General features: G+C 41.9%; 1 protein-coding gene across 1 annotated transcript in view; it reads right to left on the reverse strand.

The window, feature by feature from the left end:
- Positions 1-376: 376 nt before the first annotated feature.
- Positions 377-21,683, reverse strand: part of KIF4A (kinesin family member 4A) — a 122,435-nt gene continuing 101,128 nt past the window's right edge. The window contains exons 20-30 of the mRNA XM_047092524.1: positions 20,829-20,984; positions 20,608-20,708; positions 15,930-16,059; positions 14,583-14,753; positions 14,093-14,200; positions 12,996-13,073; positions 12,541-12,639; positions 11,823-12,002; positions 3,297-3,413; positions 1,432-1,554; positions 377-1,159 (exon numbers count right to left, since the gene is read on the reverse strand). Coding sequence (XP_046948480.1) covers positions 959-1,159; positions 1,432-1,554; positions 3,297-3,413; positions 11,823-12,002; positions 12,541-12,639; positions 12,996-13,073; positions 14,093-14,200; positions 14,583-14,753; positions 15,930-16,059; positions 20,608-20,708; positions 20,829-20,984 — 1,464 coding nt within the window. The 3' untranslated portion in view covers positions 377-958. The remainder of the gene's footprint in view (positions 1,160-1,431; positions 1,555-3,296; positions 3,414-11,822; positions 12,003-12,540; positions 12,640-12,995; positions 13,074-14,092; positions 14,201-14,582; positions 14,754-15,929; positions 16,060-20,607; positions 20,709-20,828; positions 20,985-21,683) is intronic.

Genomic DNA, 21,683 nt, shown 5'->3' on the forward strand with positions numbered 1-21,683 from the left:
GCCTCGTTTTCGTTTTCGCTAGAAGCAGAGATGGAGAACCCTGATGCATAGTAAGGAGAAAGCAACACCCCCTTTTCCCTTTTCAAAGGAGACAACAAGCAGCCAGTACTGTGCTGTCCTGGGAATGGGCAGCAGTGTGGTCCCACACCAGTGCTATGCCAAGAAATCAGGCTCTAGGGCATTAGGAACAGCTACCATGGTCACCCTAGATTCCCACAAGAAGCTTTGGTGTAAGCTAAATGTGGGTTCAGGTTAGCTGTCACAAGGCAATGAGGCTTGGGTACTTGTACCGATTCTCCTTGATAGCATTCCCGGGGGCTGAGGAGCACAGGTATCTCTCCTTGTAGCACAGAAGATCTTTCCAAATAGTGGCTAGACTAAGATTTATTTATGTACTTAATATTAACATTTTAAAAGATTTCATTTACTTCAGCAACATGGAAGACAACTGAGTGCACTATTAAAACACCTAAAATCCAGAGATGGTCAGGGCAGGAAATCTTCCAAATAGCGCCTCCATGCCTGATGTGGGATGAAGGATCGGTGCCAAACCTCCAACCTTGGCCAGGCTCTGCCATTAAGCTGAGACAACCCAGAGGTAAGACGGCTTTGGCCTCATCCCCATCAGTGGGGAGGCCTTATCTGCTCACAAATAAGAAAGGGCTAGATTGGTACTGAGGATTTGATTCCCAGTGAGTCATCAAGAATGTTAGTTGGTTCTCTCTTCAGCAGGTGGCTTAGCACCTTTCTGGAGAAGAGAGAGCAGTAGTCTGGGGCCAGGGGGCTGGAGAGTGAGGGCCAACATCCAACAAAGACTTCCTCCCTTTTGGTAACAGGCTGTCCCTTTTTTTTTCAACAGCAAGAGCCTTGAAATCCAGAGGAGTCATTAAAAAAACTTCTGGCTGCAACCTGAAAGTATCTCCCAAGCCAGACTGGGGAAGAGATGGCAAGTCCAACTTCAGTGGGCTTCTTCTTCAATAGGGGAGCAGCCAGAGAAGAAGCTGGTATTGCTGGCCAGAGCTCGTTTCTTTTTCTTCCCTGGAGCTTTATTTTCTTGGGATTCTGCTACATGTTTCGATTCTGGGAGGCCAAGGGAAGAGGCAGCTGGAGTCGTCTTCTTTAATAGCATCTGCTCCACATCACACATCTCTTTGAGGAGCTAGAAAGGACAGAGACAGGTATGACTAGATCCTGGGTAGGGGCAGAGGCTCAGCTCAGCCTCGCCACTACAAATGCTCAGCACACTGTAGTATGAGGTGTCCCCCAAGATCGGTCTGTCAAAAAGAAAAAGAAAGACTGGCCTATGCACAAGTCCCACTTCCCAGCAAGCTGATCGTACCTCTGCCCCCTTTTCTCCCACTGCACCCTGTCTTAGCTAATGCAGGGAGGAATGCTAATAGAGTTGAAAATGCCTGCCTTTAGCCCACCTACCTTGCTGTTGGGAGTGGCACAGACAGGGTTAAAGAAGCTCAATCCTGAGGTAACCTCTGTGGGGTCCTCCAGTTTGAAAGAGCCTTCGGAATCCTGGGTGGGCTCAACAGTGCCCAAACCATCCTGAGAATCAGACAGGCCTATTAGAAATGTGGCTACCAGGGTTACAAAATCAGTCTGCTCCCCTTTAACCAGTGAGGTACCAGCTCTGAGTGCCTCATCTGCCAATCTAAGCAAGTCTCAGGGAGACCCCTGCTTGGGGTTTCTTGCTAGCAGCCTCTGAAGGCAAAGGACTGGGTAGGATATCACAAAGCAAGGTTGAAAACAAGGCCAAGCCTTAGTCATTTCTTTGATTAATCTTCCACCCTCTATAATATGCAGTACCCTTGTTAGCATGTCTATAGGGTGTTGCCTGTATTGGGTCTTCCTTTCAGAGAAGCAACTAAGGCCAAGAGTGAAAAGTTACTTAGGTAACAAGGAGACTCTGTGGTAGAGCTCAGATTAGAATTATAGCCTGTTGTCATGGAAACAGAATTGGATTGAGAGTCAGGAAGCCTGAGGTCTAATTTTAGCTGTCATGACCAGCTGTGCAATATCAGGTGAGTCACTTAAGCTTATCTCTCTCTGGGTCTTAGTTTCCCTCTCTGTATAATGGGAGCATTGGACTAGATCAGTGGTTTTACAACCAAAATTCTTAAGAGGAAGCCCAATACATAAACAAGTAAAGAGCAAGTTGCTTTGATTGACATGAGGTCAAACCGAGCCAGGCCATGGTCCTCGGTTCAAGAAGTACTTCCATGGAGCCACTAGGGTAGACTCCAGAACCCAAATTGAAAAAGCCATGGGAACAGAGATCCCTGCTACTTCTACAATTCTTAGCCTGAACCCCAGCTTGTCACGTTAGTCCTCTAATGACTATCTTCCTTAGAAGTCATTTTTTTTTTAAATTTTTTTTTCAACGTTTTTATTTATTTTTGGGACAGACAGAGACAGAGCATGAGCGGGGGAGGGGCAGAGAGAGAGGGAGACACAGAATCGGAAACAGGCTCCAGGCTCTGAGCCATCAGCCCAGAGCCTGACGCGGGGCTTGAACTCACGGACCGCGAGATCGTGACCTGGCTGAAGTCGGATGCTTAACCGACTGCGCCACCCAGGCGCCCCCCTTAGAAGTCATTTTAACAGAAGAGCCGGCAGAACCGTTCACATGCAGATGTTCAAGAAATGTATGATGAACGAACGATCATTATACCAAGCTTGCTAGAGTTGTTGTACATCACATAGAGAGCTGTAGGAACAGGCTTTTGCCATGAGCACAGGTAGGTGTAAGGCAATATTTGTTTCCCTGAGTTTGCTATTCCTGGGAATATAAGGAGGACAGGTACAATTAACTTGGCCCACAACAGTGACTATTTGAAAGACCAAGTTCCTGTGGGTCTTTCCTAGAGCCATGGAATAACTGGTTCCCATGGAGAGGGTCTAAGCAACTAATTTCTCAAGATGTCAGAAGGATTAATTTCCTTCCTGGAAGCTGCCACGTGGCCCTTATAGTTTCAGCTAAGCCTCTGGGCTAGTTTGGTCCTGCATGTCTATGTGCCTGTAGTTGCCTGCTTTCCTATTCACTGTTTCTGCCTCAGAAACGGCACCACAACTTTACAGCCAAGGCTTGGGGTGGGGAGCTGCATATCTGGAAATCTCCTGGGACAGGCTGTGGTTTCTGAAAGGGGTATGTGAACAGGCTGGCAGCAAGGAAGAAGGACCGAGAAGTGAAATGTCTCTGGTTGCAGAGGGCCAGAGAAGGGGCAGGAGACTCCAGGTTTCACGATGGTGGGAACTGGCGGGATGTCTGAAGGGACGGCCGATCCTACCTTGTCTTGCTGACGGTTCCTACACTTTGTGGGGTCACAGCTGCAGTCCGTGCCGCAGTCCGACTTTTGTCTCCTGCACCCACACTGCTTGTTCCCACACCAGCCCTTGCAGGAACACTGCAAAAATGGGTGTGTAGAAAGAAAGACACATTACCAAAAGAGTTAGAAGACTAATTTAACATGCCTTCCCTTCCTTTGCAAGCCTTTTCAGAAAAAAAAATGGAAAGTACCATTGACTTTACCATGCTTCTATCTCCTCAGTCCCCTCTTCTTTAGTGAAACAATGATCATAAGAACCACGAGAGGTTGTCTAAGAACAAGTCATGGTAGACAGATCCATTTTCTTGTTTTGATACCAGAGGGATACCATGATAACACAGGCTAACTGGCAAAGACGCTCATGACAATTTTATGGTCAAAGTGAAGAACTGCAAGTTGGATGGTAGGAGTGTTAGGTATATTTAAGGACTGAGTATAGTTGCTCAATATCTTTCGATCTACCCAGCTGTACTTGCATCCAACTCACAGTTCTACAGCTTGTTCAGTGTCAGCCTGGGCTACGTCTGCAGCCGTTGAATCAGTCAACGTTTTAATAAATCACCGATGATATGAAATAAAGTCATTTACATTTTATATGGCACTTTACAGTTTTCAGAGTACTTTCATATATATAAATACAGAATCTCATAGCCTGTTGACAAGGTAGGCATGTTTATCGGCTGTAATGACGACACAAAACTAGAAGGGTGATTAATAAGTAAGATATCAGAATCACAATTCAAAAATATTTTGACAGGCTGGAATTATGGGCTGCAAGTAGAAAGAAAAGTTATAACAAGGATAAACATAAGTCTGGCATCTAGGTTCTCTCCACATCAGCCATATAAATATAGATCTGGCTTAAAAGCAGTTGGTGCAAAAAGGGCCTAAGGATGTGAGGTGTCAGGAAGCTCCATGAGTCAACAGTGTGAAATGCCTGTCAAAAAGCAAATGAGTCAGGGGTGCCTGGGTGGTTCAGTTGGTTGACTCTTGATTTTGGCTCAGGCCATGATCCCAGGGTCCTGGTATCGAGCACCTGCATTGGGCTTTGTGCTGACTGTGGAGACAGCTTGATATTCTTTCTCTCTCTCTCTCTCAAATAAAAAAAAAAAGCAAATCAGTCACGTAGAAATTTGGAGTTTGGAAATCATGGGGAACAATTGCTTCACTAGACTCAGTATCAGTCAGATCCCATTTGAAATGATGCATCATCTTATATTGGGCATGATAATTTTTTTCAGGTATATCAAAGCACAGACAATAAAAAAATTCACTCATGTTCTTATTCTTCCCTTAATAACTAATATACAGATATAACTGAAGCCTCCTACCTACCCTTTCTTGATCCCATTCACCTCCCACTCTCCCAGGGGCAAAGTCTCTTGAATTAGGTGTTTATCACTCCCCTACAGGTCTTTGTACCACGTATGAGTTTCCATAAAAAAACAAGGAATTATCTTACGTCTTTTAAACTTCATATAAGTGGAATATTACTAAATGTTGGCATGCATTGCTCCGGTTCCACTCATTTTATTTCTTTTTTTTAATGTTTATTTATTTTTGAGAGACAAAGCATGAGTAAGGGAGAGGCAGAGAGAGAGGGAGACACAGAATCTGAAGTAGGGTTCAGGCTCTGAGCTGTCAGCACAGAGCCCTACGTGGGGGTTGAATTCATGAGCCGTGAGATCACGACCTAAGCCGAAGTTGGACGCTCAACTGACTGAGTTACCAGGCGTCCCCAGTTCCATTCATTTTCATTCTACGAACATACCATGATGTAGTCACACTCTTCATCGTGCCATGAGCACACTTACCAACCAGGCTGCAATAGTAATAGCTGGCATTAATGTATGCCAAGCACTGTAATAAGTGCTTTCTGTGTATTAAACCCATTTAATCAGTAAGTATGTTTCCTTGTGGACATATTCAGGAGTTCCGTGTGGGTATGTGTTTAATAAAGAGGACATTAAGCAAAAAAAGAGGCAGGTGACTAGCATTATAGGAAGCTATGTTATAAGAAATGGTGGAAGGAAGGAAGGAAGGATAGTTTGGCTTGGAAGAGACATAGGTGGCAGAGCTCACAGAATGACAGACTGGAGTCAGAAGAGGCCTCAGCAACCATCTAGAGCCTGATTTGAAGCCCTTCTCTCATGTCCCTGGTCTAATTATCTGAAACTCTATTTATCCTGAGATGAGGATAGTTTCTATGTAACTTCTGACCAGAGGATCCAATTCTGCCATGTGGAATGATAAGGGATCAGTTTAACTCCACTTTCACAGCATTCTTGTTCTTATCCTGAACATAATTTCCACTCCCCAGTCCCCCTCTGTTCAGATCCTCTCAAAGCTAAATGGACCTAGTTTCCTCAATGATTCACCACATGACATTGTTTCCAAGAATCCTCACCACTGTGGCTATATGCCAATTTGTCCAAGTTCATCCTTAATTGTGACATCCAGACATGAGCATAACTTTCTTTTTTTTTTAATTTTCTAATGTTTATTTTATTTTTGGGAGACAGAGCATGAGTGGGGGAGGGGCAGAAAGAGAGGGAGACACAGAATCTGAAGCAGGCTCCAGGCTGTCAGCACAGAGCCCGACGCAGGACTCGAATTCATGAACTGTGAGATCATGACCTGAGCTGAAGTCTGACGCCTAAGTGACTGAGCCACCCCAGTGCCCTGAGCATAACTTTCTAAATGTGGTGTGGCCGTTGTGAGGTAGATTGACACAAACAACTCCCTTAATACGGATCCAACAGTCTTGTTAATGAGGTCTAAAAAAAAAAAATCACAGTAGCTTTCTTTCTTTTGTCAGATCTTTGTGAATCCATACTGAGTTTACAGTTAAATTCAAGTCCTTATGTCTCTTTCATATGACAACCATCACCACTGTTCTGTAGTTGTGAAGGTAAAAGAAACCATTATAATATCTTTTTTCCTGATGATCTTACTATATATCTCTTTATAAAATGTGAAAATCAAAAGCGTGATTTTTGATATTTAATAGCTGTATATAGTATTTTGTCATGTGAAAATGTTGACTTATTTAACCAGCCCCCAATGGTAGACATTAAGATTGTTTTCAAAGAAAGTATTTCCTATTACAAAATCATGTTACCACATATATCCTGCTACATAAACACAATCTAAATCTTCCCACCATTGACAAGGCCCTCCATGATCTGGCCCCTAACTACTCTGGCCTGACCTTGTATTACGCTCTCCCACTTCTCAATACTCTCCAGCTACCCTGGCTTTTTCAGCTGTTCCTTGGTAAACCAAACTCATTCCTGTCTGAGGCTTTTTCCTGCATTTGCTGTTCCCTTTTTTTGAAATGTTTTCCCTCTGATTCTTTTCCCTGACTTATTCCTTCACTTTGTTCAGATCTCTGCTTAAGCATCTTCCTCCTTGGAGAGGTCTCTCCCAAGCACTCTTTTCCTACCCCAGAATTCTCTATGGCTTCACTATATTTCTGTTTCTCTCTTATCATCATCTAAAATTATTTTATTTATTTGTCATGGTGTGTATCTCTTCACACGAATGTCTTTAGTTTTGTAAGGCCAAGGATCTTACCTGTCTTGTTTGTTGTATCCTTAGCACCTAGAAACAGTGTTTGATATATATCTAGGTGCTCACAAAAGATTTGTTGAATGAATAAATCTTTTTATGTACCAGTGACTATTTCCTTAGTATAAATTCCTATGTGTATAATTACTGGGCCAGAGGACAGGAACATTGTTAAGATTAAAAAAAGTTTTTAATGTTTATTTTTGACAGAGAGAGCGAGAGAGAGAAAGAGCATGAGTGGGGGAGGGGCAGAGAGAGAGGGAGACACAGAATCCAAAGCAGGCTCCAGGCTCTGAGCTGTCAGCAGAGCCAGACGTGGGGCTTGAACTCACAGACTGCAAGATCATGACCTGAGCCGAATTCGGACGCTCAACCAACTGAGCCACCCAGGCACCCCTCATTGTTAAGATTTTTGATAAGTATTTTTTAAAAAGATTTTTATTTTTAAGTAATCTCTACACCCAACGTGGGGCTTGAACTTATCAACCCTGAGATCAAGAGTCACATGCTCTACTGACTGAGCCGGCCAGGTGTATTTTTGTATTTTTGATACATATTTTCAAATTGCCTCTCAGACGCACACCAATTTTCATACCTAGTAGCAATAGAGAGGAATGCCCAAATTAGTCGCCCTTGCCAATACCGGACATTATGACGAAAAAATCTTGTTTCTTTGAGTAAGACAGGACAAAAGAGAGTTCTATGACATGTCCTAGAGACAACTCACTAGATGACAGTGATCCACTGATTACTATAGCCTGGGTATGGTCCTCTGACCATTCACAAATTCATCTAAATGCCTCACACTCTATTATCCTGTCAATGTGTCTCTATTTTATCCAAAGGGATAATACAATGAGAGTGGTATCTGAAGGGCTGTCGTGAGGAAGAACAACTAGACGTTTACACAGCCATCTCCTATTGGGATGATTTACAGGTCAGTATATTTTATCTCAACAAGGAACAACTTCCTAACGGTTAGTGGACTATGATGCGCTGCCCTATGAGGCTGTGAGCTTCCCAGTACTAGAAGTTTTCAAGCAGGCGGAGGCTAAACACCTGATAGTGGTATTATGGGAACAGTTATGATACACACATGACAGATGCATTCGCATGAATGCCATTTCACAAGCTATAACTTCACGTTATTCTCTTTCCCACCAGGACCCAGATCAGAACGTACGAGAGGGAACATGACCTTGCCACAGCCATGACTTCAAATATATATGTTTGTGGTACATGGCATGTGTGTGTGTGTATACATGTGTGTGTACTGCAACAGCCAGCAAGCCACCAGCATGTCCCAACACCCCAGGTGAGAACCACTATAATAGAGGGATTCTTTATATAGAGTGGGAAGTAGAGCTGAAAGACCTCTGGGGTTCCTTTAAGCCAGTGATTTGCAACCCTGGCTACATACAAATCTCTGGGGAGCTTTTCAAAAAGACCAGGTCCCACCTCAGACCAATTAAATCAGAATATTTGGGGGTGGGTCCCAGGCTCTTTATGTTGGAAAGCTCCCTTGGGGATTCTAATGTGCAGCCAGGGTTGAGAACTATTGCTTTAGAGTCTCTAATTCTTCTAGCACTGATTTCAGTATTATACTGTATCTCAAAATAAGATCTCGTAAAAACATTAACATAAAGAATACCAGGCTATGACAGGAGACTCAGGCTCTAGTCCTATATTTAATACTTGGTATGACCTTGGACAAGTCACTTCATTCAAGTTTATCTCCATTTTTTCATCACTAAGGTAGAGATTAAGAATACCTGCCCCTTCTTTTCTGCCAAAGGGGACAAATGACTATTTGTAAAAATGCTTATGGTGCTTTAATTTTTTTTAATGTTTATGTATTTTTGAGAGAGAGAGAGGGAGAGAGACAGACCACGAGTGGGGAGGGGCAGAGAGAGAGGAAGACACGGAATCTGAAGGAGGCTCCAGGCTCTGAGCTGTCAGCACAGATCCTGATGCTGGGCTCAAACCCACGAACTGTGAGATCATGACCTGAGCTGAAGTCGGATGCTTAACCAACTGAGCCACCCAGGTGCCCCGCTTATGGTGCTTTACTAATAATACCTGCATGATATTTGATTCTTCACAAGGTGTTTTTGCATATATTCCTTCTTTTAACTTCTCAGATACCATAAAACACCATATAAAGGTAGTATTTCTAAAACTCATTAATTAATTAATTAATTAAAAAAACCATATTTATACAACTTTGTTACTTTGACTCAGGATATTAGTGCTGGAAGGGACCTTATACATCATCTACTGTAGTCTAATCCCTTCATTGCATAGATAAGGAATCTGAAGCCTAGGGAGATTAAGTGACCTGTTTTAGGTCATCCAATTAGCCAGTGGCAAACTAAAGACTAGAACACATGTCTACCTGGCTTTGAACCTATTATTTTTACTATAGCACATGGCCTATCCCTCAGCATCTCCTTAGTACATATAGGAAACATGGCTGAGTGAGGAAGCCTACTTTTTCAGCATTAGCTCTAGATGAGTCCTTAGTTTGGTACCTGCTGCAGTCTCCTTTGAAGCAATCTAGTGCAATAACACCAGGCCATTTCAGCTGGGTAGGAACAATAAATATGACGGCCTTCATGCAAAGCGTCAAGGTCTGTAACTAATGTGTCTACACATCTGATCAGAGAGCAGTCATAGCATCCACGTACTTTGAGGTTGCCAAAAGGGAGAAACTAGATTGTATGCCAACTCCTTCCCCTTAATGCCCAGTTATATTTTCTCAAGTTACAAAATCAGGAGAAAAGCCTAGAAAAGAATAGTCTCTCACTGTTTTAGACATAGAATTTATCACTGATAGCAAACACTGACTTGCAATTTTTACCAGACTTCTATATTTCCCTTTTACGCTTGGAGCCACAGTGCCATAATACATAAACTTGTCTACAGCACAAATATACACACATTTGCTTAACATCTGGAAATGCCTTCCCAGGGGTTTTAGGTCCTCTACCATTTGTTTCTGTGTATACTTCTCAACTCTGCTTCCTATTACTTAGCTGACCCTTGTGTCTACATTCAGCTCATGCTCTCCGCTTCAGTCATAGTAGAGTCCAAAAACGTTTGTTGAATAAGTGAGTGAAAAGTCAGACATATTCTGCCCCGTTTTCTGTAAGTGTCCCAACCCCGTGTCCCTCTATAACTGAGTCTTTCCAATATGCTATTCATTGTGTCAGAAATAGGCTCTCAATTTGCTTCCAAGACTGTGTTTCCCTTTCTGTCTTTTTTTTTTAATTTTTAATGTTTTTATTTATTTTTGAGACAGAGAGAGACAGAGCATGAGTAGGGGAGAGGCAGAGAAAGAGAGGGAGACACAGAATCTGAAGCAGGCTCCAGGCTCTGAGCTGTCAGCACAGAGCCTGACGCGGGGCTTGAACTCATGGAGTGTGAGATCATGACCTGAGCCGAAGTTGGACGCTCAACTGACTGAGCCACCCAGGCGCCCCTCCCTTTCTGTCTTATAATGCAACAATAGTCATCTCTTTCATGGTATCTTCCTAAGTGGTATCTACTTGATTTGGCTTTATAGTCACTCTTAGGGGGTGCCTGGGTGACTTAGTCGGTTAAGCATAGGACTCTTGATATTGGCTCAGGTCATGGTCTCATGGTTCGTGTCAGCTGTCCTGCTAAAAGCATGGAGTCTGCTTGGGATTGGGTTTCCCTCTCTCTCCCTTTCTCTCTTCCCCTCCCCTGCTCACACATGTGCTCTCTCTCAAAATAAATACATAAGCTTTATTTTAAAAAATCCCTCAGTCCATCTCCCTGAGATGAATAGGCTCAGGTTCTATGGTATGCTTCTATTTCTTTGCCTTGTTTTCCCATTAGATTATGAGCTCTCTGAGGCTAAGGATGAGCTCTTAGTCCCACTAAGAGCACATGACATGTTGCATTCTTGATGACTCTTCCCAAATGACTTAATAGATAGTCTATTCCTCATGACTTGCTTCTCTCTGGTGTTGTGGCTTTCTAAGGCTCAGTTCCCTTTGTGGGACTCAATCAGCTGATGAAATCAAGTAACCTTCTAGGAAGCTGGCTAGGGTTAATTTGTGAACTGTTCTCTTTAAGTGGAATGTGGCTACAGGGCACATCTGGGGTAGTGGTGAACTACAGTGCCTGGGAAGTTAATATTTCACAACATGAAACATGTAGGTTTGATAATTATGTAGGACTATCATCGTGGAAGTAAATAAGCATGCCTCAAAGTCAAATTGTTTCTAACTGACCTTAACTTGGTGTGTTTGAGCTTAATTATTAGCCCTTTCTGTAATTCCTATTGGCCCTCAGCCTAGGGAACACAATCACTCTAGTAGGCAAGGAAGATGAAGTTCCTACTTAGCTTCTGGTCTGCAACTGTTACTGGTATGACCATGATATGGTAGAAACCGACTGGATTTGGAGTCGGAATATTTGGTTTCAAATCCTGTCATTTGGTTTTATGACCTTAGGCAAGGTCATTTCACTCCTGTGGGTCTCAAATCTATCTGTAAGATGCAAATAATAAATACCTCACTGGATTTTATTTGTGATGATGAAAAGGGAGAACATATATGAGAATGGCTTCTAAACTGTAAAGTGTTATAAAAATATGAAGGATTATTATGATCCCTCAATCAGCCTCAATGAAATGGTATGGAACACTACTACCCATTCAGACTTAGTGAGAACCTGAAAATACGAAAACAGCCATCTTGTGCACTCAGGCAACCTTCTCTGCCAGCCCCAGGTTCCATATAGAGCTGGCCTGACAAGGACTCCTCACGGAGCCAAATGCCTTCGAACGGGATTCAGGGGCTCAGGGGCAGGGTATGGGGCCAGCACCTTCCCACTGGCAGTAGATACTAATGACTAGGACCCCTGACAGATATGAGAGCTGCCTCCTACCCCTTGGATGTTCTTCTTGGACACCTTAACTAGTTTTGTTGGCTTCCATTCCTCATCATCTCCATCATCATCGTCACCAGCACTGTCCTCAGGCTCATTCATGGAATGCTCTGAATAATATTTTAGATCCTCGATATCCATGCTTTGCTCCAGGAATTTTTCTTTAAAACGAGGTTTGGGCTAAGAAAAAAGGTTTGGAATAATTATTTAATAAAATTTAAAAAGTACATGTAGATCATATCTTCCCAGTAGCCACTGCCAGCTATATTCTCAGAGCTGAGCTTTCAGACTCCCTCAAATATACGCCCTTGGCTTTACCAATCAGAAGAAATTCTGCTTTAGCCTTTGGCCTTGCAGAGTCTTTGAAGGGATAGAAACTGAAGGGATAGAGGCTGAGCAGTCTGAGGGAAGAAAGAGGGACTCATGATGTGATGAGATAAGTATCTCTGGATGGACAGCTGAACACTGCTCTTTTCTCCTGTTTCTCCTCAGTTGTGTTACATAATGCCTGTAAATGGCCCAAAGTCAGCCTTCTGGGGAGGGAGAATGCCTATTTTCCTCGAGATTGTACTGTAGTTTTGTTTGGGACTCCAAGGAAAATTGAGATGCTGGAATTTGGGCTTTTTAACTCTCAACCTCTTCTAAAAGATGAACTTAATTAGCACACTCACCCCCAACCGTGGCCATGTGCAGGTATTACCGGCACTGAGCAGTTTACCTTAGGTGGGATATATTCAAAAGAAGAGTCTGGAGATAGAAGGGTATCTTTAGGAAGATGAGGTTTCTGCCTGCTGGCTACTTGGAGGAGGGTCAGTTTCTGTTGGGAAAGAAAACACATAGTGTATGCTGCAGGGCAGCCACTGGGAATGTTAATGGCTAAAACATAAAGACTCCTAAGATAGCTTAATTTAAACCATAGTAAAGTGAGGCAAGTTAATAGTAAAGTAGGTTGAAGGACTCACTTTAGAAGATCGGCATTAGATTCAGAAAAGAGCAGATTAAAAAATGTGTGTTTATGCCATTTTGAAATGCACATGACTGTATTACATGGAAACTTGACACAGACCTCAAAAATAGAGCCAACTCATCATACTCGGGGCTGCTCCCAAGAGCTGACCTCAATTACAACAGGGTCTCCCAGGGCTTATTAAAGTGGGTGGGAAGCTGTGTTACCTGCTTGATGATTTCATTCTCTCGGAGAAGCTGCTGATTTTGCTCACACACTTCTCGCATCTTCTCAAGTTCTTCATCCTATTTCCAGATAGTGCAGTGATAGGTGGGGTTATTTTGGGCACTACATGTGGGTTACCAAACAACTCACATAGATGAAAACATACTGCTGCCAAGTCGCTGGCAGCAGATGGTTTTTGCACAGCAGGCATTGGCACCCAGAAAAATGCCTGATTCCCACCAGTTCCTAGGTGTCCTGAATGCCACTTCTATTCCAACACTCCCAAGTTGTCCTGACCACACTCACAGGAACCATGTGCTCTGCCCTAAATGCTTTCCTTATTCTTTTCTGTTTTCTAGCCTTGCATCCCTTATTCATTCACATCAGGATGCTGATTAAGAGACCAAAATGGACAGTTAGCTTTGTTTCTTTCAAGTCGACAGATGCTTTTGTTCACCGTTCTAAACACAGGCTAGGCATTTTATTTGCTACTCTCATAAGCCTACTTAAACTTCCTGGCACTTAAGACAACTAGATTCATGATTCATGCATACGACCTTAACTAGTTTGGTTAAGTCTTCGATGGGAGGTGCCAAGGAAACTCTCGAGACTGGTGGTTCAGGGGAAAAAAAAAAAAGATTCTAAGTTGGATAAAATAGTGCTCCAACATGCTACTAAAGGGTGTGGTGTTCCCAGCCTCTGGAAGAGATTCAGACCTCAGGCACTTTACAAACATGTCAGGTCTCAGCTCAAAACAAGCTCAGGAAGAGACAGCTGAATGCCCCTAGGATTCTGTGGGATGATTGAACTTTCTCAACTCTTTTAGGGCTCAGGGCTGAGGCAAGGAACCAGGAGGCCTCAAAGTCTGGTATGGAGTATGTACTGTCATTTCTGTACCGCGAAGGAGGTTATTCTATGTGTGGTTACATTCTAAATACCTCTAAATTGATCAAATAGGGCCAAAAGGCCGCAGAGGTTACTAGTATAAATCTCTTTTCAGTGGTTACTCTCTGCTGAAAGTACAATGGTGTAAATCAGACAGGATTCTCAGCCAGGCTTGTGGATCCTACCTCTGGAGACCTTTGCCTCGTTATCATACCTGACACTTCAGTGTGCTCAGCAGCTGTTGTTCCTTTTCACTGACCGACTCCTCTAGCTGCTTCTCTGCCATTTGGCTTTGCTGCAGTTGGCTGAGCAGGTATAGCACCTAGGGACAAAGGAGTAAGAAAGAGGAAAAAGGAATTCCGGCTTAGTTCAAGCAGGGACCCAGATGACTCCTCTGATTTAGAAGTACGGGTTGCATTTTGTTCTCATGGCCTGAAGTAGTAAGCACAGCCACAATGTTACTCTCAGTCTTAATGCTGGAGGCTAAGAGCCACTGTATGTGTACACTTCGACAAGTAATTTCTCTCAAGTTCCTCGCTTGCAAAACTTGGAAAAGACTACGGGGTCTTTTGAAGGGAACTTCATATCCCCCCTACTATCTTTTTATTAAAAAAATTTTTCTCCCCACTATCTTTTTAAAACTAATAACAAAAAGCAATGACCCTTTGTTTCTCAGTATAGCTTCTTGGCTTGCCAGAGTCTACCTTCTCTTGGTGCTGTTGCTCCACTCTGACCAGCTCTGCCTGTAACTCTGTCTCTATTTCAGCAAAATGATTTCGTTCCTCAAACAGCATCTTCTGCATGTCAGCACAGCTGGCCTTGTTCTGTTTCAGGCTGCTTTCAAGCTTGCTGACCTGTATTTTGGAGGAGACCAGCTGGAAGGGATAAAAGAAGATCAGTTTATTTGGAGAATGGCCACCTTTCCCCATTCATTAGGCAGGAAAATGTCAGCTTTCCTGAAATGGACTGAGAAGAGTTCCTCCATGTCCAAGTCCATTCTTCTTTTTCTATGTCATATGGAATCTCCCACCGAATAGTAACAACGCTACCCAGGCCAAGAGCCCATATTTCTGTTGAGATAGATCTCTTAGAGTTAGAAGCCACTGCTGAGGTCATTTAATCTCTTGCTCTGTCTCCAGGCGAGAATAAACTGAACACAAACAGTATCTGACAACTCCAAGTTCTGATATTTAAGATTTTCTTCCTTTGTCTTAAAGAGTAACCCATAGGACACACCCTTATTGCCAATTATGGCCCATCTCAGAATGTCTGTGTTCACATGTTGGAACTAGTAGACACATTAGCTGGGACTGTTGACCTGGCTCTTCAGGCTAGAGTGATATCCTTTGCTGGCCTAGTTTTATAGTCTCTGCTGGCCCACACTGTGAACATCATAAATACCACTGTTCATAAGACTAAACAGGATTGCCTTTGGTAGGGCAAATATGGTCACCCAATAAAAAAATGTATAAAGGATAACATTGCTCAAACTTCCAGAGTTGGAGTTTGTATGCTTGTCTCAAAGTGAAAATGCCTCAGTCACCAGAGTTGATCAACTTCAGTCCCTCTTGTGGCAATGTAAGATGATACATTATTTTAGGGTCAGTGAGGATGGATTTTCCTTAAGATGGATTCATCTTTACATGTGAAAAGATGATTAGGTTTCCTCTTTTCTAGATTGTATCTTAAACTTTTTGAATATACATGTCATAGGTGTTTCAAAAAGCAGTAAGTATAAGAGCTTATGTTTAATGAGTGGCCTACTATGGCATCCTGATATTTTCCCAATAATAATAGCAGATGTTTAATGAGTACTTTCTACGTGTCAGGCATGACAGGTATCAGTTTGCAAGTCCTATATTTTTCTAAGTGAATGGCTTGTACTTGTCCACACCAGCCTTTACCCATAAAACGATTTCTCTAATGCTAGTGTCATTGCAGTTTCCAGCATGAAAAGTGGCAATAGCACTATGACAGTATTCCAAGATAACATCTTATTTCAACCTACCAAGACAGACCCCTAATTCTTGGTAGGGAAGAGTGATGCTTACCTCTCCAATTAAATATTTCAGGGCACACTTGGCTTCCAGAATGGTAGTGATACTCTCCCAGCGGTGTTTTGGCCTGTCTTCACTTTCTGCATCCAGCAACTTCTGCTGTAGGTCAGCAATCTGAGCACTCCTTCAGGGAAAGAAACAGTGAGACTCATTGCTAGTATCCCTAACACCAAGGAGAGGGGAAGAGCTCTATGGAGAAGCTTCAAATAGTTTTATGGATGGAGGTACCAGTTAAATATCTTTTTTTTCTAATTTTTTAAAATGTTTATTTTTGAGAGAGAGAGAGAGAGAGAGAGAGAGCACAAGTGGGGCAGAGGCAAAGAGAGACAGGGACATAGAATCTGAAGCAGGCTCCAGGCTCTGAGCTGTCAGCACAGAGCCCAATGCGAGGCACGAACCTCAGCTAAAGTCGAGATCATGCATGACCTGAGCTAAAGTCGGACGTTTAGCTGACTGAGCCACCGAGGAGCCCCTCAGTTAAATATCTTTTAAATAATGATTGAGTCATCTGGTTAGGATTTTATACAGTATCTCCATTCTTGATGCAAAGGGAATCCAAGAGACTATCTTGGTTTTATTTCATTAACTACAGGTCGAAATAAATGGGTCATATAGTGGGATTTGGAAATATTTGTATCAGTAGGGCTTTTGTTGTAGTGCACTGACTGTAATGTGACTTTGTCTTGAGGCCATTTAAGTTCAGACTGGGATATAGTGGCTCAACCATGCAAGAGTAAGAGTCATGTTGGAGACCTCAAGGAAAAACAAAATCTCAAAAGAACAAGCAGGTAAATGTTCTTTGCTGGGACCGAATACCAAATTGATACATATGGCTAATGTTGCGAGAGGTTACCTTGAAGTGCCTGGCACAGGACTGAGAAGTTTCTAAGAAGATTGGATACCATTGACCCTGATTATAACTTACAGATACTTTCAGATCAGGTATGGCCTGAGACCAAGATTTACACAATAATGCAGTTTTGTTAATAGCTTCCTTCTCAAATTTGCTATGTGTCTGGTGAGAGGTAGTATACCAGCATATGTGTGACGTGCTGCTCTGTAAGGTACTATAAAAGATGGGTACCAAAATAATCTAAGGTGGCAGTTCTCAAATCTTGGAGTTTCAGGACCCCTCTACACTCTTTTTTTTTTAAGTATTTATTTTTGAGAGAGAGAGAGAGAGAGACAGAGCACGAGCAGGAAAGGGGCACAGAGAGATGGGGACAGAGTCCAAAGCAGGCTCCAGGCTCTGAGCTGTCAGTACACAGCCCGATGTGGAGCTCGAACCCATGAGCTGTGAGATCATGACCTGAGTTGAAGTCAAATGCCCAACTGACTGAACCACCCAGGTGCCCCAGGACCCCTCTACACTCTTAAGAATGACTGAGGACCTCTGAGAAACTCTGTTTATATACATTATACCTATAGGTATTTACAGTATTGAAAGTAAAACTGAGAAAAAATTAAGTATTTATTAATTCACTTAAGATAACAAAAAGCCATTGTAATATGTTTTATGAAAAATACATTTTCTAAAACAAAAAATAATTTGGTGAGAAGAGTGGGATTGTTTTACATTTTTACAAATCTCTGTAATATCTGGCTTCATAGAAGACAGATGGATTCTCACATCTCCCTCTGCAACCAGTCTTTTGTGATGTGTTCTGGTTGAAATTAACATCTTTATTAATTGTCTTTAATCTGGCCTCTCATAGATATGTAGTTGGACAAAGGAGGAGCATTTTAATAGCCTATTCAGGTAATTGTGGATAGATACTCTTCTTTGTGATTATACTAAAACCCTGCAAATGGTAGTTCCCTAAAGTTGAAATGTGGAATTGGAAACCATTACTAGTAAATTTTTCTTACTCCCTTATGTTAAAATCCATCGGTCTATCTTGCAATCTCAATGGTTCTTTTACCCTTACAGGCTTCTGTAACATCATATGGAGAATGTTGAGTGATGCAAAGTCTCCAAATGCGAACACATTTCATGATGTAATATAAAAAAATAAAAAATTGTTAACATCACTACTGGTCTCATCAGAAAAGTTATGAAAAACTGTCAAGCTCAATAGTGGCAGACAAAAATTTTCCGAAGTTCTAAGTTTTGCTTGAAAGCTCAAATTCTAACTTTGGTGATAAACACTGCCAGTTGTTTTCCTTGAAGTGATGGGCTCACTCTGTTCACTTTTCAGCAAAGTGTCTGCCAAGTACTGAAGTCTGAATAACCATAGTTTGTCAGTCATTCTTTCAAAGACAACTAATGTTCCATGGAAAAACAATCGTACAAGTGCTTTTCCTCCAGACAACTCTCAGACTTTAGCACAGAGCACAAGTAGTCTGTGTTCTTCCCGTTCTGTCATGCAGAATACTAAATAGATTTGAACTCAAGGGTTGAGATTTAATGAAATTAACAATTTTTACTGCTTTAACAAAGCCACTCTTTTTTTTTTTTTTTTTACTACTTAAAAAAAATGTGGGGCTTGAACTCATGATCCCGAGATCAAGAGTATCATATTCTACCGATTGAGCCAGCCAGGTGCCCTTATCAAAGCCAGTCTTAAGTAAAACTGACTTAAAAATAAAAGCTGAGAGTGTGTGGTGGTGACCGCTAGTACAGATTGGTGCCACTGCTCTAATTCAAGTTAAGGTCTGAGCAGTTTTGTCCACTGTTGCTTTGCACGGTCATGGCAAATGTCAATATGGTAAAAATGGCAAATGTCATAATATTATTATGAAAATAGTTCTGATTGCTCAGAGACCCCTAGGGGTTTGTGGGCCATGCTTTGAGAACTCTGGTGTAATATATAGTCCTTTCCTTCAACAAGCTTATGATCAATTTATATCAACAAGACTAATAAATGTAAAAAATTAACAAATATAAAGATGACACATCTGTTGTACCATATGATTGGGTACTGTAAGTTCTGAAGGAGTTTAGAGAAGAGGAGGATTAATGGGAGATGAAGAGTCAGGGAAGGCTTCTCGGAAGAGGTGAGCTAGAACACTTCAGAACTGTCAGTTGGTCATATGGCCTTTCCTGTCTCCTCTGATAATTCATGTCCCTTAGGTCTTTTAAAATTTAGTTTATGTCTCATCAACTTTAGGAAAATCCCCTTGGTTAAACTCACCTGTTTCATTACTCTCTACTTGGTACCTGTTTAACATTTAATTTTTTAATTATGCACAGTGGTGTGCAGGTAAATGTTTAACAACCAACACTTAAAAAACCAGACCTGGGGCGCCTGGGTGGCGCAGTCGGTTAAGCGTCCGACTTCAGCCAGGTCACGATCTCGCGCTCCGTGAGTTCGAGCCCCGCGTCGGGCTCTGGGCTGATGGCTCAGAGCCTGGAGCCTGCTTCCGAGTCTGTGTCTCCCTCTCTCTCTGCCCCTCCCCCGTTCATGCTCTGTCTCTCTCTGTCCCAAAAATAAATAAACGTTGAAAAAAAAAAATTTTAAAAAACCAGACCTGATTTGCAGCTTTTGCTAGTTTCTGTAGCATAAATGTGTGGCAAGCTATCAATGGTTTACAACAGTCCTGAAATTTTAACAAATGATTCCAACACACCACTACATCATTATACTATTTCTACTTCAGAGCAAGGAATGCCACCTACTTTCTATATATCCCAACTGCATACATCCAGTGCAACACAAAGCAGACACTCAAATGTTGAGTGATTTATAGATGTATCCAAAGATAAACAGCTAGTGTGTGTTGCTAAAAACAAATTAAATGATCTTTAAGGTCTTCTGGGCAATACAATTCTATTATCGTAAGACATTCTAAAATCTCTGTCAAAGTTTGATTCCTTCTAGATATCATAGATACTTAAAAGATAGTAATAGTGACTAGAGCAGCATAAGTTATGGTATTAGAGCCAGAAAAGGAGAAAAAGAGAACGTTCACTGAGCACTTCTAATATGCCAAGTACTGTGTTATGTACTTTATTTACTAATGTAATTTAATGCTTATGATAACTTTCCTTATATATCTACTTTGCTGATGATCTCTAAACTTCTCTTCGTTCTGTACTGTAGCTCTTTTGGTATCAGTTCTTGACTTCCTCTAAAATTTTGTTTTTAGCCAGTTCTGCATTTCAGAGATACTAAGATGTGGTGCATCATAAAGAGCATGTGTTTTGGAATTAGACCAGGTTTCGAATCCCAACTCTGTATAACCTTTAGCGCATTTCTTAAGATTTCTGAACTTCTGTTTAGATCTTTATTTAAATTTTATTTGAGAGACAGAGAGAGCGCAAGAGAGCACGCAGGTGGGGGCCGTGGGAAAGAGAGAGAATCCCAGGCTCCATTCTCAGCAAGGAGCCCAATGCAGGGCTTGATCCCACAACCCTGGGATCATAACCTGAGCCAAAATCCAGAGTTGGACGTTAACTGACTGAGCCACCCAGGTGCCCCTGTTTAATCTTTAAAGTCAAATGAATAATACCACATAAAATGTAATAATACCTCATAGGGAGGGAATGAGAAAATGTACCCAACATGTCTAGTGAAGTGTGTGGTTCAAAAGAATTGCCATGTTCTCTCATTTGTCTACCATCAGAAAGGCTTTGAAAAACAAGCTTTTGAATCACTGGATTGATAGGTTCTCTTTTGATTCCAGGCATAAATTTTTATAAATTACAATGCCTTAGAGACAGTCCCATTACCTGAGTTCCATTTCAGTCTCTAGGCTTTCAATTTTCTTTGTAATGGAATCCTCGGACTCAGAAACTTGACCACGCAGTTCAGCAAGCGAGAATGTACGCCTCTGTAAAGAACAGTGGGAATGAGGGTGAAGTGCTAAAAGGAAAGTAACCCTCCAAAGCTGTGAGGGTTTCTGGGGAGTGCAGTCTGATTATTGATCATGTATTTCCATAAGGGCACTTACCCGGAGTTTTGGAGGCGGATTCTCCCCAGATTCCTTTTTTTCTTTGAGTTGAGCCACATCCTGAGCCAGGATCTTCCTATCTTCAAGAAGGTCATTTAGATGGCGTTTGGCTTCCTCAGTACTGACCATAACCTCAACTTCATTTCCAAGCCAATTCTAGAAGAGAAATTAGTGATGTTGGGTTAGGAATGAGGAATCACTGGCCCATGGGCTAGATTCAGCTCCAGACTTAAATTTCACTCAGAACAGAGCCCACATAAGTAGAAGTGAGATTTCCATTCATGCCCACACTCACCAAAAATTGTAATAGCTCTCCAAGAGCCTTAAACAGAAATCTCCCAGAAGGTCACAAGAAAGAGGCTTTCTGCAGAAAATCTTTCTCTAGATATCCTAGTATTTTTATACATTGTCTTTGCCTTCTCCATTTTCTCCTTTTGTCCTTAACTAGTCCTGATAAGGAATTGAAGTATATTTTGATCATCTGATAAAGAATTGAAGTATATTTTGATCATCTGTTGATTTTAATAAAGATACCCATTCTTGTTTTAAAATTTTTTTAGTTGACACATAATTTTACATTCGTTTCCTATGTACAACATAGTGATTCAGTATCTTTATATGTTATGCTATGCTCACCACAAGTGTAGCTACCATCTGTCACCATACAACACTATTACAATATCACTGACTATATTGATGCTGTTCCTTTTATTCCCATGACTTCATCCCATAACTGGAAGCCTGTATCTCCCACTCCCCTTCACCCATTCTGCCCATCCCTCCATCCCTCTTCCCTCTGGCAACCTTCAGTTTGTTTTCTGTTTTTATAGATCTGCTTTTTGTTTATTTATTTTG

The sequence above is a fragment of the Lynx rufus genome, unplaced genomic scaffold (genome assembly GCF_022079265.1).
Source record: "Lynx rufus isolate CCGP_SWC_20201006 ecotype Redwood Valley unplaced genomic scaffold, mLynRuf1.p SCAF_30, whole genome shotgun sequence".
NCBI classification, from domain to species: domain Eukaryota; kingdom Metazoa; phylum Chordata; class Mammalia; order Carnivora; family Felidae; genus Lynx; species Lynx rufus.